Source organism: Stegodyphus dumicola, chromosome 1, assembly GCF_044657685.1.
Source record: "Stegodyphus dumicola isolate Sdum_Otavi_A_Nest chromosome 1, ASM4465768v1".
Classification (NCBI taxonomy): Eukaryota; Metazoa; Arthropoda; class Arachnida; order Araneae; family Eresidae; genus Stegodyphus; species Stegodyphus dumicola.
Genome location: NC_140768.1, coordinates 19,573,131 through 19,585,861, shown reverse-complemented (window position 1 = coordinate 19,585,861; position 12,731 = coordinate 19,573,131). Strand labels below are relative to the sequence as shown.

The 12,731-nt window shown below is 34.6% G+C and overlaps 1 protein-coding gene across 1 annotated transcript in view; it reads left to right on the top strand.

The window, feature by feature from the left end:
• The window catches only part of LOC146999053 (retinol dehydrogenase 12-like), a 45,101-nt gene extending 32,748 nt beyond the window's left edge, over nt 1-12,353 (top strand). The window contains exons 5-7 of the mRNA XM_085813259.1: nt 4,741-4,926; nt 11,883-11,992; nt 12,075-12,353. Of these exons, the coding sequence (XP_085669385.1) occupies nt 4,741-4,926; nt 11,883-11,992; nt 12,075-12,269 (491 nt within the window). The 3' untranslated portion in view covers nt 12,270-12,353. The remainder of the gene's footprint in view (nt 1-4,740; nt 4,927-11,882; nt 11,993-12,074) is intronic.
• Nucleotides 12,354-12,731: the final 378 nt, after the last annotated feature.

Here is a 12,731-nt window from a genome sequence, read left to right as displayed (position 1 = left end):
TTATATTTCTGGGGTTTATGAGATTTTTTTTTTTATTATATGATGACAAAATACAGTCAAAAGTCGTTAATCCGGACTCGTCGGGACTTCGGCGATTCCGGATTATAGATCATCAGTTTAAATCTCGTAAGATGGCATGCAGAAATTCTAAAATTAAAAATATGAAACCGTAATTTATGAAATAAAGAACAATTATGATCTAAAGGGTATCAAAATTTACAGAAAAAAAGCTTAATATTTATTTTTTACTTTATTAAACATTTCTTTCAATGTAAGTTGTTTAAGTTGCTTCGTTTTATGTGATAATACTTTCTCTTTAATTCAATAAACAGACATAATTTCTTGTTCAGTTACAAAGTTCCGCTGTTCAAGTCCCGTTAATTGCTGTGCCGAGAATACCGACTAACTTGTCAATCGAAATTTTTTCGTTTTCACTAACCTCTCTGTCACATTCTTCATGTCTTTATCCATTTTTTGCAGCAATTCCACTTTTTGTTTGTTGGACATCGAAACATACTTTCGTTTTGTAGATCCTTTGGAAGTTCCAGCATCGGAAATTCTATTTGACATAATCGAAAGTTCAAGTTTACTTTTATAAAATTGCTCTTACAGTCTGCAAAAAATAATAAGCGGGATCCAGTTCGAAGATTAAGGAACAACGCAATAATTAACATTAACTGAAATAGATAATTAGATAATTTTAGCTTACACCGTCCGTTATACATTAAACGCACTTGCGCATACGCATATGCGCAGTAGCCAAGGTCTTGCGCGCATGCGTAAAACGCCTGTGCGCATGTGCCAACGCGGCGCATGCGTAGAAAGTTTTTAGCTTTGAGGTCCGGATTATAGATCATTTCGGATTATGGGTGTCCGAATTAACGACTTTTGACTGTAGTGCTGATAAAAACATATTTTTTATTTTATGGTATATATACTAACTATAAGCATACATTGAAGTACGATAATTGGAAAATGACTCAGTTGTAATGTATAGCTAAATATGTTAGTCAACACTCAAAAATTAAAAAAAAAGAAAAAAAAATATATACACTACGGAAGAAAAAAAAATGATATAATTTAAATTCTATAAAGCTAATTTTTTAGTTTTTACTCTACATCATGCATAATAATGTATAAACCTTTTGTGCAAAATTTCAAGTGATTCTGTAAGGAACTTTTGAAGTTATGGTTGCTGTGAATGTAAATGATAAAAAGCAATTAATCTAAAAATCGCACTTAGTTTTCAGATTAACATTACATAACATATATACTCAACTATTCTCGTTGTCTCACGAAAATGAGAAACTACATAATAAAAATACTTAGCCAGATTCTTCAAACATATTTATATGCTTAAAATTATTGTATTAAAAAATAATGTATAAAAGGGGGAAAACTGCCTCTTTAATTTGCCCTTTAAACTTTCGGTTTGGAAGACAGTAACTTCCGGTTTGTCGTCTGTCAGTAAAACTCAAGGAGGTTAGAATAAAAGGAGGGAGGGTTCGCAGTTTCCTCCACTATCGGGGAATGAAACTCCACCGAACAAGCGGCGTCCATGTTTGTGACTTCAAAACATTGCATTACGGCAGTGACATGTACGTGTTTCTAAGCTGTTCCTTGAATTTATTTTCCAGTAAAAATATGTTAAATTTATAATGAAATGCCTCGCTATTGTTGAATTTTTGTTTTAAAGTAATAAAGTGATATCCATAATTTACTATGTACAGCAAATTATTAAGAAATAGTTCGAAATCTAAATGCATGCGCATAACATTAAAGCCTTTAAAAAATGATGTTTCTGCACATTTCACGGATTTGCTTAGGTTAGAAAATAAATCTTAATAAAATAAAACAGATTTATGTGAATTCAATGATTTCAGTTTATGCGCATTTCATATTTATTAATCTCAAAGAAACTGCCTTTAATTAAGTTGAATTACAGAAATACACCTATATAAGTTTTTGGATACATCTTTCCACATGTTCAATTGTGTAAATATTTTACTTACTTTTATCACTATACTGCCCAGAAATTTGTAAGTTTATGCAAAAAAATTTTAACAACAGAACAGTATATCTTAACTTAAATTAATAATAATTAATATATAAAGAAAAGCATTGCTTTATTTAACTCCTTTACAATTAATAAAAATAGTAACAATTGATTTCTTACTTTTCATGAAAGTTATAAAACGAATTAACTAAAACGTTCAAATTATACAATTGAAATCCTACTATATAGCATTGTATCTTAAGGAACGAAGATACCAGCTATAAACCGAAACATTAAAATGTATTTAACATATTTTGATTATAGTTATATTACATAACCTATTTTGATTATTTAAGTTCTTTTTTTTTCACATCTGGAAAGAAAACGACATTACATTGTGATATTTTTTGACATAGTTGTCATATTACATAAAAAAAGAAAATCAATACTTACGTGTGAAAAATAATGCCCGGAATTTTTTTTGAGAATCTATTTGTGCATCCATATGCAACACAAGCTGACATGCTTCAAAAAGAAAAGAAAAAAATGTTGCAATGACAGACTTCCTTGCACAAGTCACGGTGATAACAGGAAGATGGCCACCAAGCTTCACCGTTTGAGTTGAACCTTCCCTCCTTCTATTCTAACCTCCTTGGTAAAACTAGTATATCTCCATTTCTAATCAATATATCAAGAAAAGAAAAATTGTTTTTGATAGCTAAGAATGCGGACTTTAATACCACATTTAATGACTCCTTTTAAAAATGTTTAAAAAAAGACAGTTTAAGGGTTATTATGAAGTTCTTATATAGGTTACAATTTTATCTTATGTAGGAACATTTAAACAAATCTTGTTTTGAATAACAATTATACAAACTGCACTCAGTTAAATACAAAAATAATATTTGAAATCATCTTTTTAGGGATAAGGAATTGGCGAAAAAAATCCCAAGCCCATCTTAACGTCAAAACAAAATGTTGCAGAGTGCAAATCAAAACACAGGCTAGATTTTGTTGCTATGTCCGAATGACAGCATAATTTCTTTTTGCAGGCATTTGCACACATGCCTTTGCAAGCATGTATTGCAAAGCCGCAAAGAAAAAAAGGAGCATAGGATATACACTTTCCCTAACACAAATTGGGCAATAAGTAAGTAAAAGCACACAGATAGGAATGCATCATCCAAGTTAAAGCAGTCTTAAGATCTTAAGCACAGAATGCTTTTTACATCTCCCATTGCCAGCCTTACCAAAAGGGAACTTAACGTGGTCAACCAGCGATGGTAGAGCTTAAAGATTAAAAAGAAACTTGTAAAAGTAATTGTAGAAAGAAAAAGATTAATAAGTATTAGAAATCGAAAGCGCTAAAAAGCCAGGTGAGAACAGCAAGGTGCACCTTCCCTCAATCGTTTTAATTGGTTAACACGTTGAGCGCAGCGCAGAATTTGCTGTCCTTTCCATTCAGCCGGCAGCGAGCTAAGCCGTATTTTTTTTTTTTTTTTTTAGAATGTTTCAATACATTTCATTAAAACTAAATTTGATCACATTTCATTGAGACTATATTTATTTTTTAACTTTAATGCTGTCGGTCCTGCGGACTGATGCCAGCCAAACGAAAATTCCAGTGCTGGTCCCCAGGGACCGACGCCGGCCACACGGAAAGTTCACTGCAAGTCCCCAGGGACCGGCGCTGCTTTCAACATGTTAAAAACGGGTGTCTGCTGTTTTAGAAAGTGAATTTTCGAAAAGGGGATGAAACACGAAATCAGGAGCGACAGCAGAGGGCGAGTGAGTACGGCAAAGAATATGTATTGTTAGACGTTCTTTGAGTACGGTTTCCAATACAAAATGATTTGACATTAAAGCAATATTGTGGCATAGGCGAGAATGAAGCCTTCTGTAACATGGCCTTTTTGTCTAAATATTTTGCGACGTCGGGTTTGTATCTTAAGTCATTGTAAATGTAAATATATTATTTAATATAAAAAAAATTATTTTAAAATTGAAAATATTCTGAAAATGTTTTGTAAGGTTTATGTTAATTTTATTAACAGTTAAATTTTAAGTTCCTTTCCTCTCAAATTCTTAACTTCAATTTACTACTTCCGGCCAGAACGTAGTTTTGGAATCACTCTGAATACTTAATGAGGAGGAGCGGTATTTAAACCGAGAAGTCTACTTTCTGAGTTAGAGAGTTTCTGATTTGCGCGCGTCTGCCTTTTGGCTACTCTTTCTCAAAGCTGTTATTACGCTCGGCCGTACTCAGGCCCTTGATAAGCTTCGTAGTCAAATAGAGTTAAGGGGCCAACTCGATTAAAATCTTGATAGCTTCGGCTATATCTCTTTAGTTAACCTTAGTTTTAGTTTATTTCTTAGTCTCTTAAGTTCAAGCCCAAGTGTCGGCTTTTATTCAACACTCCAAGACGGAGTTTTGTTAAATTTTATTGGAATAATAAACGGTTAGTTACACTTCCATCTTGTTGTTTCTTGTCACACGAACTTAAACAATTATTCGCTAACTAGTTCTTAAGATTCGTCACTTTCTACAGTAACTGAGAAATACACTAGTGAGAATCTTACATTTTTATTAGAAAAAAGAAATTTAGATTCTTTAAAAATGTATTTTTAAATATCCTCCCTTATCTATATCATTTCGTACATATTCACATTTTATGAAATACAGTATTTTTGATTTGATTTTATAGTTTTTTGCCTACCTAAAATTAATTCCTTTTCCTTTGTAGATCTGTTAAAGAAAAGTGCTCCAAGTCGCATTATAAATGTGTCATCTCTTGCACATGCATTCGCAAAACTTAATCTAGAAGACTTAAAGAATGAAAAGCGTCTTTTAGACATGAACGTTTATGCCAACTCAAAGCTAGCCAATATTCTCTTCTCTCAAGAACTCGCATCCAAATTACATGGAACAGGTAGTACACCTTTTTTTAGTTAAGGTCAGCCTTCTAAACTACAACTCTTACGAATTTCGTACGTATATAGATAAGTAAAATTTTGTGTGAAATAGTCGTATTTTTCTGCATAATGTAACATGAAAAGCTGAGACAAACGATGCTATGCCGGAAAAATAAGAATATAGGGGCAAGTCTATTTAACATTGAGTAAATGGCTATCTCGTTAATTTGGTGAGATACCATCAAACTGGCAACGGTTTGAAAGACTAATTTCTGTCGTCAAATCGCCATATTGGGGCTCCACCAAATTTGGGCTCAAAAATCGATCTTCTAAATTTGGCGATATTTGGGAGATCATTTGGCAACATTTGGGTCCGGTTCCTGTATAACTGTAATGGATATTGTATATGAATAACTGTAATTGATGCTCTGTGTAATTGTAACCGTATTCGGCCCTGATATGCCTTCCAATAATTTTGAGGGTTCTACTCTTATATGCACCCTAAGATCACCAAATGTGGCGATATGTGTTCTGCGCTGGTTTTTGGCGCAATTGCATGTTGTATGGCAACCCTTTTGACGTTTAAAATTCTTTTGCTGGAGTGATTTAATTGCTCGTTGGTTCATGTGTGCGTGTTTTGAATTGGCCTATGTTGCAATGAGAGACGTGGTTGCAAGGGGTCTGGGAGATTATTTTTAGTGGCTGTGCATGATAGACGTAAGGAAACGCTGATGCAATGTATTAAAGAGTGGATTGAGCCTTGTACAACTATTTTTTCGGATGGCTGGAAATCTTACAAGGATTTAGGAAAAGAAGGTTTTGAACATTTATTTGTGAACCATAGTATGAATTTTGCGGATAGCGAGTCTGGCTGTCATATAAATACCATAGAGAGTACGTGGCGGCATGTTAAAGCTACGTTCTGCTGTCCGAAAAAACAAATATTATGGTAAGTGCATTTTATTTTATTGTTTTTATTTTGTAGAATCTTATGTTCATTGTTTTTTTACTATGAATTTCTGTTGTTATAGTTTTTTTTAATTATTTGTGATTTATTTTAGTTTATTTTGTTGATTTGTGCGCAATGCCGAGATTGTGCAATTCGTAGATGTTTTTTTTTTTTTTTTTTTTTTTTTTTTTTTAAAGTTTAAACAGAATGTAAACGGGTATTCTTTGAAATTTATCGTAGTTATGTCAATTTATTAAAGCGAGGTGTGCGTATTTCGTAGATTCCTTCGCTGACTAGATTGTGCAATTGGTAAATTTTTTTTAAGTTAAAACATATTGCTGTGTACATGGCTTCTTGTCAAATATTTTTTGTTAGAAATTTTACGTTTTTGCTATCTAAATTTTTTGTTTTTGTTTCAGATTTTTAGCTTAAATTGTGTGTTCAAAACGTGGTTTTTGGAGACATTTTAGGCTTAAAGTTCGAAATGTAGACAAAAAATTTAGATAGTAATATGACACCATAGAGTTTGTCGTCGCATTTGGCGACCTGAGTGCGCATATAAGAGTAGTCATTTCGAGAAGCAGAAGGTGCTAGAAATATTTCGGCGGGCGGGTGAAAACTATATTAGAGAGAGCATCCGTTTTTCTAGTGGTGAGTAGTCAGTTCAGAGTGACTTCGAACTATTGAGAAGATTTAGATACGTTTTGCATTTCATTGTGTTTAACGTTTTTAACAGTTTGAAGTGTAACTACTGATTGTACTGTGTGATACTGTGAATACCTGTAGGAGTATTTCTGTGGAAAGTTCTAGAACTTTAAAGTGTTTCTGTTGATAAAATAAATTTTATCAACCTATCATCGGTCCTGTGTGCATTCAATATATTATGAACAGGTATGCAAGCAAAAGTACTTTTTAAGGGGTTTAAGAAATTAAAAATAAATATGAAAATGTTGTAAAAGAAATATGTGAAATTTTCCTGTTAAAAAAACATGCATCCTAAAAATATATTTGTAGAAAGCAACTGTGAACCGAGAAGTGGACATTATTATTGATTAGAATTACAAGCTTGTTGCTTAAATTTCAAAACTGGCAGCGATTACCCTGAAAACTGAACTAAATTGAGCAAGGAATTTTAATAAGATAAACTGCCTGACAAGAACTAGGGGAAGGAAAAAAACATATTTCGAGAATGTCTTTCACTTTGGATTCTTTCGTGTGCATATACTCTTAGATCGAACACATGGGGAAGAAGACCACAAAAACTCCCATGCAGCCAGCTCGTTCGCCTAGAAGCGAACCCAGGTCAGAGCTACAACATTCAGCAGTTAACCGCTCGGCCACTGGTGAGTATATGGTTATAAAATGAAGTCTGTGACTTAACAGTTACCCGCTATTGTGCAGTGGTTAAGGTAAATATATCGAGAGAAAAAGCTCGAACACAAACAGAGTTAGGACTTTCCTTCCATTCATAATAGCATCACTTAAAATAATAATAATAATAATAATAAAAGAAGAATCGTGTGTCAGATGGTTTATCTGATAACTGCCTTTTTTTCTATGTATTATTTTGCTAAATAATCCTAAGACTTCTTCTATGTTTTATATATCTATGAATATGAAAAATATGTATGCTTTCAATCGTACATTATATGTTGGGTAATCTTTTAAATTGTGCATATACACTGGTGTGCAAAAATTAAGGACAAAGTCGAAAATTAGCATATCAGCTGAACGAAGAGGCAGAGCGGACAGAAAGACCAATCAGGTGATTAAGTAAGGTGATGTACGGTAGCACATGCGCAGATATGCAGGTAGACGTAATGGGGTAGTGTCTGAGTAGTATAAAGCATGTTGTCAGTGTAAGATCAGTATTTCAGTGTAAGATCAGATCTACAGGTGTTATACTGTGGCAAAGAGATTGCACGCCGTATAGCAGTTAAAATCACACCGAGTTGCTGCCTCAGCGAGAAATGGCGAATAATCAATCTGTTAGATGACATCTGGATGCTTTTACCCGAGGTCGAAGTTGGAGGAAGGCCGCAGTGTGACAGGTGTGGCTGCAGAGTTCGGAATTGCTCACAGCATCGTTTCACGACTTTGGAGACAATTTCAAACTACAGGAACAGCTATCCGGGGGTTTAGTAGTGGTCGTCCACGAGAAATCACACCCGCAGATGACCGGTATATTGCCTTACAGACCAGAAGAAACAGGCGGCAGACAGCGGGAGAAATCGCTAGACACACGACACAGGCGACTGGACGACCGATATAGCATTTTACCGTGGCCAGAAGACTGCACTGTGGTGGTCTGTTTGCACGATGCCCTGTACAGTGTGTACCTCTAACACCTGCCCATCGGAGAAGGTGTTCTCTGTGGTGCCGGGAACACTGGAATTGGAGAGACAATGAATGGGGACGAGTACTCTTTACAGATGAGAGTAGATTCAGTCTGAGTAGCGATTCTCATCGCATACTCATCTGGAGAGAGCGGGGAAGCCGCAATCATCCCTCGAACATCATTGAAAGGGACAGGCATGGAGGTGGCGGTGTTCTCGTTTGGGGAGGCATCATGCTTGGTAGTCGTACAGACCTTCACATCTTCGATGCAGGTTCAGTCAACGGGACCCGTTATTGTAACGAGATTCTTCTTCCATATGTGCGTCTTTTTAGAGGCGCTATGGGTCCGCAGTTCCTTTTCATGGACAACAATGCACCATGTCGTCGCACAGTAGCTGCCGAACAGCTCTTAGAGAGTGAGGATATTGAACGTATGGATTGGCCGGTACGATCTCCGGATCTCAATCCCATCGAGCATGTATGGGATTTTCTAGGCAGACGCTTGGCAGCTCGTACCTTACCACCAGTAACGATTCCGGAGCTTCGATTGGCGCTGCAAGATGAATGGGCAGCAATGCCTCAATAACTCATTGACACCCTCATTCTCAGCATGGGCAGACACTGTGAAACCTGCCTAGCAGTCAGGGAAGATCATATCCCCTATTAAAGACCGGATGTTTCTTGCTGGACACCCATCACAGGGATGTTTCGGCCTTCAGTCGCATTGCGCTCCATGCTACTTTTTCAATAAAGCTTCTTTTTATCCCTCTGATTTCTCTTTTAGTAAGTGTTGCTGACATTACTCATGTCCTTACGTATTGGGGATCTTACGGTATTAAATTTGTTGATTTGGAAAGCTTTTGTACAAAGTTATATTGAAAAATCCGTCTCGTCCTTAATTTTTGCACACCAGTGTATTTTATCATTTAAAATGTATTAATTAAAACATAATAATACAGTAGACGAGGCTAACCAAAGTAATACTGGGGATGATGTGCACAGTTAATACAAAATCTCAGTTAATCTGAAGAAAAACTAAAAAACACGTGAATGAGGAATAATATTATGATAAGTAGAGAAATACTATTGAGAATTTACCTATAGTTTTAAATTAATCTCAAGAATAAGTTTACTAAGCTATATAAATCAAATCAATGTTCAAAGCAGAAACAGCACGCTATGAATATCATTAGAAAGGAAGGAACGTGGTAATAGTCTAAATAAGGATTAAAGAATAGCACTTACAAGAAAACTTGTTGCTGTGACTTATTTCATTTCACTAACAGCGGCATCCGGAATATGTATACAAATTTTATCATAATTTAAAGAAGAATTTCCTGAGTATACATATCCAAGGATCTCAAAACCCTCTTGTCCCTGTCAGCAAACTGCTCGAGAAGACTTTATATGACGCGTTTAAGCCAAACTGATCATTGTTTGTTCGTAACCAGAAAATGCAAAAATAAAAGACATTTTCACCATTTGCGAATTTCAGATCGGTGATATGCGTCCTGCCAAACTGCTTGCCAAAATGATTCGTCTTACTGCTGACTATCTTACTGAAACTGTTATGATCATTGTGGCTCAGCTGCTTTCCAATCCTCCTTCAAGCAATCCTTGCTACCAGAATGAGACTCTCTTCCAAGTAGCTCTCTTAGCCTCTGAGATGTATGATCCGGTACTCAACAAATCCAAAAATGGTGCAACAATATAGTACCACTGTTGAGAAATTACAGATACAGATCAAGGAGCTTTCTAAACAAACTGTGACTCTTGGAGCTAGATAGCACAACAGATCAACAGTAGATTTTCATCAAGAAGTATTCACCATGCTGGCTACCTTGATTTGCTGCTAACAATCTAAGTCAAACTATGTAATCTTTATTGTAGTTCAACTGCTTACCAAATCATACTTAGGCAATCCTTGCTGGCAATAGTTTTCTGTCCCATTTAGCTCATATGGCTGACAATATATAAGCATTGTTTAGTACTCAATAAATTCGTGTGATGCAACAAACTCCACTGTTGAGAAGCTACAAATTGAGATCAAGGAACAGTAAGAGTTTTGGATGCGGCTCGGTGTTGGATCTTACAATACGTAACTCCCAGTAATCAACTTTATTAACACAACTTATCCATAAGGACACAGAAGCAACTACAGGATGTTCGAACTTTATAGAACTGATGATAAAGGCAATGTATTGTGAGCTGGCGGCACTCGCAGCTGAACATGATATAAACCACAGAACTTTCTAAACAAATTTCGGTTCTTACAGATAGATGTCATTGATCATCAGGTAGATTCCCCGCGAGAAATTGTTCTCTCAGCCAGTAGCGTAGCAGTTTCAGACGATGTTACAAACAAAATGAACAAAACAATTTTTTTATTATTATTCAAATTTTTGCCTAACACCTGGTACTGTACTCACTCTTGTTTCAAGCACTTCGAGAAATTAGATTTGTGGTTCGTAATAACTAACCGCCAAAGACCATACAGACTTGAGCTGCATAATTCATTTCAAAGGGATATCACAGAAGCTTTTCCACTTTGAAACCAATAACAAGTCAGCGGGATGTTGTGCACTTGTTTGAATGTTTTATAATAATGAGTTTTTTTATTTTAAGATTTAGTATTATTTTAATATGTTATTTCGTCTTGCACGAGTATGAAGTGCTGTTATCTAAAAGGCCAGCAAGCAATCTGTTTTCCATTGGTTTGTTGAATTTTGTTGTGGAATTTTGGTGAGCATATTTTAGCATTTAATTTTACATCTGGCATTTGTTTCAAGTACTTTACATGGTACTATTATATACTGTTTTGTAGTTATAGGTGTGTAAATTTACTTTCCAGTAAATTCAGGTGAGCATATACGTATTGTGAATAATTTGATTGCCCAACAGATGATAGCACTTGTCAAGCTAATTTTTGTTTTGTAATTGCCATGTCTTATAAATTAGCATGCTTGGTCAGTTAGAACCGAAACTGTGCATTACAGTGAATTGCATGTTGTGTAAGTTTGTACTTGGAATGAAGTGCATATAAAATATACATCTTTGTAAATGGAATCTTTTAACTAACGTGACATGCACAGGATGTGTGCAAACTTGAATTAGCTCTTTCATTTAGCATGGCAGTGACTGTGTCAGATGTCCTCCAACAAACAAGAACACCCTCATCTCTGCACTGACAGAGGAGTGGAATCAGTTTCCTCAACGGCTGGTAGATAATATTTTGCACAGCTACGCACTCTACGGTGCTGACCCTTTCTTAAACGTGTCTGCTGTCGTTCGTACACATTTTTCTGTTTCTCCGTACACAGCATTAAAAGAAAACTTTTTTACTTTTGGATGTTTCAAAAACCTTTTGTATTCTCTTAAACTATAAATGTCCTTTACTCTAATATCCAAACAATATTTTATCGTGCTTAGCCTCCACTATCTCTTAATATCATGCTACATTGCAATTTCAGATCTATCCTTAGCAATTGTCCAGCAGTGTATATTATAATGTTTTCTCACTGGTTTCCTTAATATTAAAAAGTTCAAATTAAAAGATTTTATCTGTTAGTTTGAGATAATTTTCAGACTTTGTAAACGTACTAAAATTTTTTACTTAATTTTGCATGAATCATGAAAAGAATTAATTTCATAAAACATTTTAAAATATTTTGATTTCTCATTTTTTAGGTGTTACTGTAAACAGCTTGCATCCAGGTGCAGTAAAGACAAATATTTTGTCAGGTCCCACCACCTTCTTAATTTTGCTCTCTAAGATTTTATTCATCGTTGTTGGAAAGGTATGTTTACTTGTATTTTATTTTTTAATATTTGATTCAATTGCTATCTTTTGGATTTGAGATAAATACGATTTTCTTTCAGTCATGCGAGGAAGGAGCTCAAACTACCATACACTTGGCTGTAGATCCTCGTTTGGAAAAAGTTACTGGAAAATATTTTTCGGACTGCAAAGAAGTTAAACCAAGTGCAAAAGCCTTAGACAAAGAATTGGCAAAACATTTGTTTGAAATTACAGAAAAGATTGTTGGAGTTTCATTTCCTAAAACAAAATTTTAAAATGCTATTTTATATTTTGCTGCAAGATTCTTTTGTTTTTGAGATCTTTATGTTCAAGATACAATTAAATTTTGTTAAACGTAATGTTTTAGTTAATAATTAATAGTTAAATATACGATGTCATTACAGAATGCAAAAGATAACTCTATCTATGCAAATTTCATATTTTACTGTATTTTATGTTTTAAAATTTATAGATAATTAAAATGAGTTAATGGAGCTAAACACCTTCATGGATCTTGTAATCTCAACTAGAAAATATACTTTATTACACAATATTTAAAAATACGAACTCTAAACCTAAACCCTATTTATTACCTAACCTATTTATCTCCCCTAATTTCCACTGAATATTTCATAAAAGGCATAACAGTCTTTCAAAAAAAAAAAAAAAAGATTTAAAAAAATATGTTCTGTTTGCCAGACGAGGATCAAGCCCAGTTTGTTTTATCTCTGTTGCTG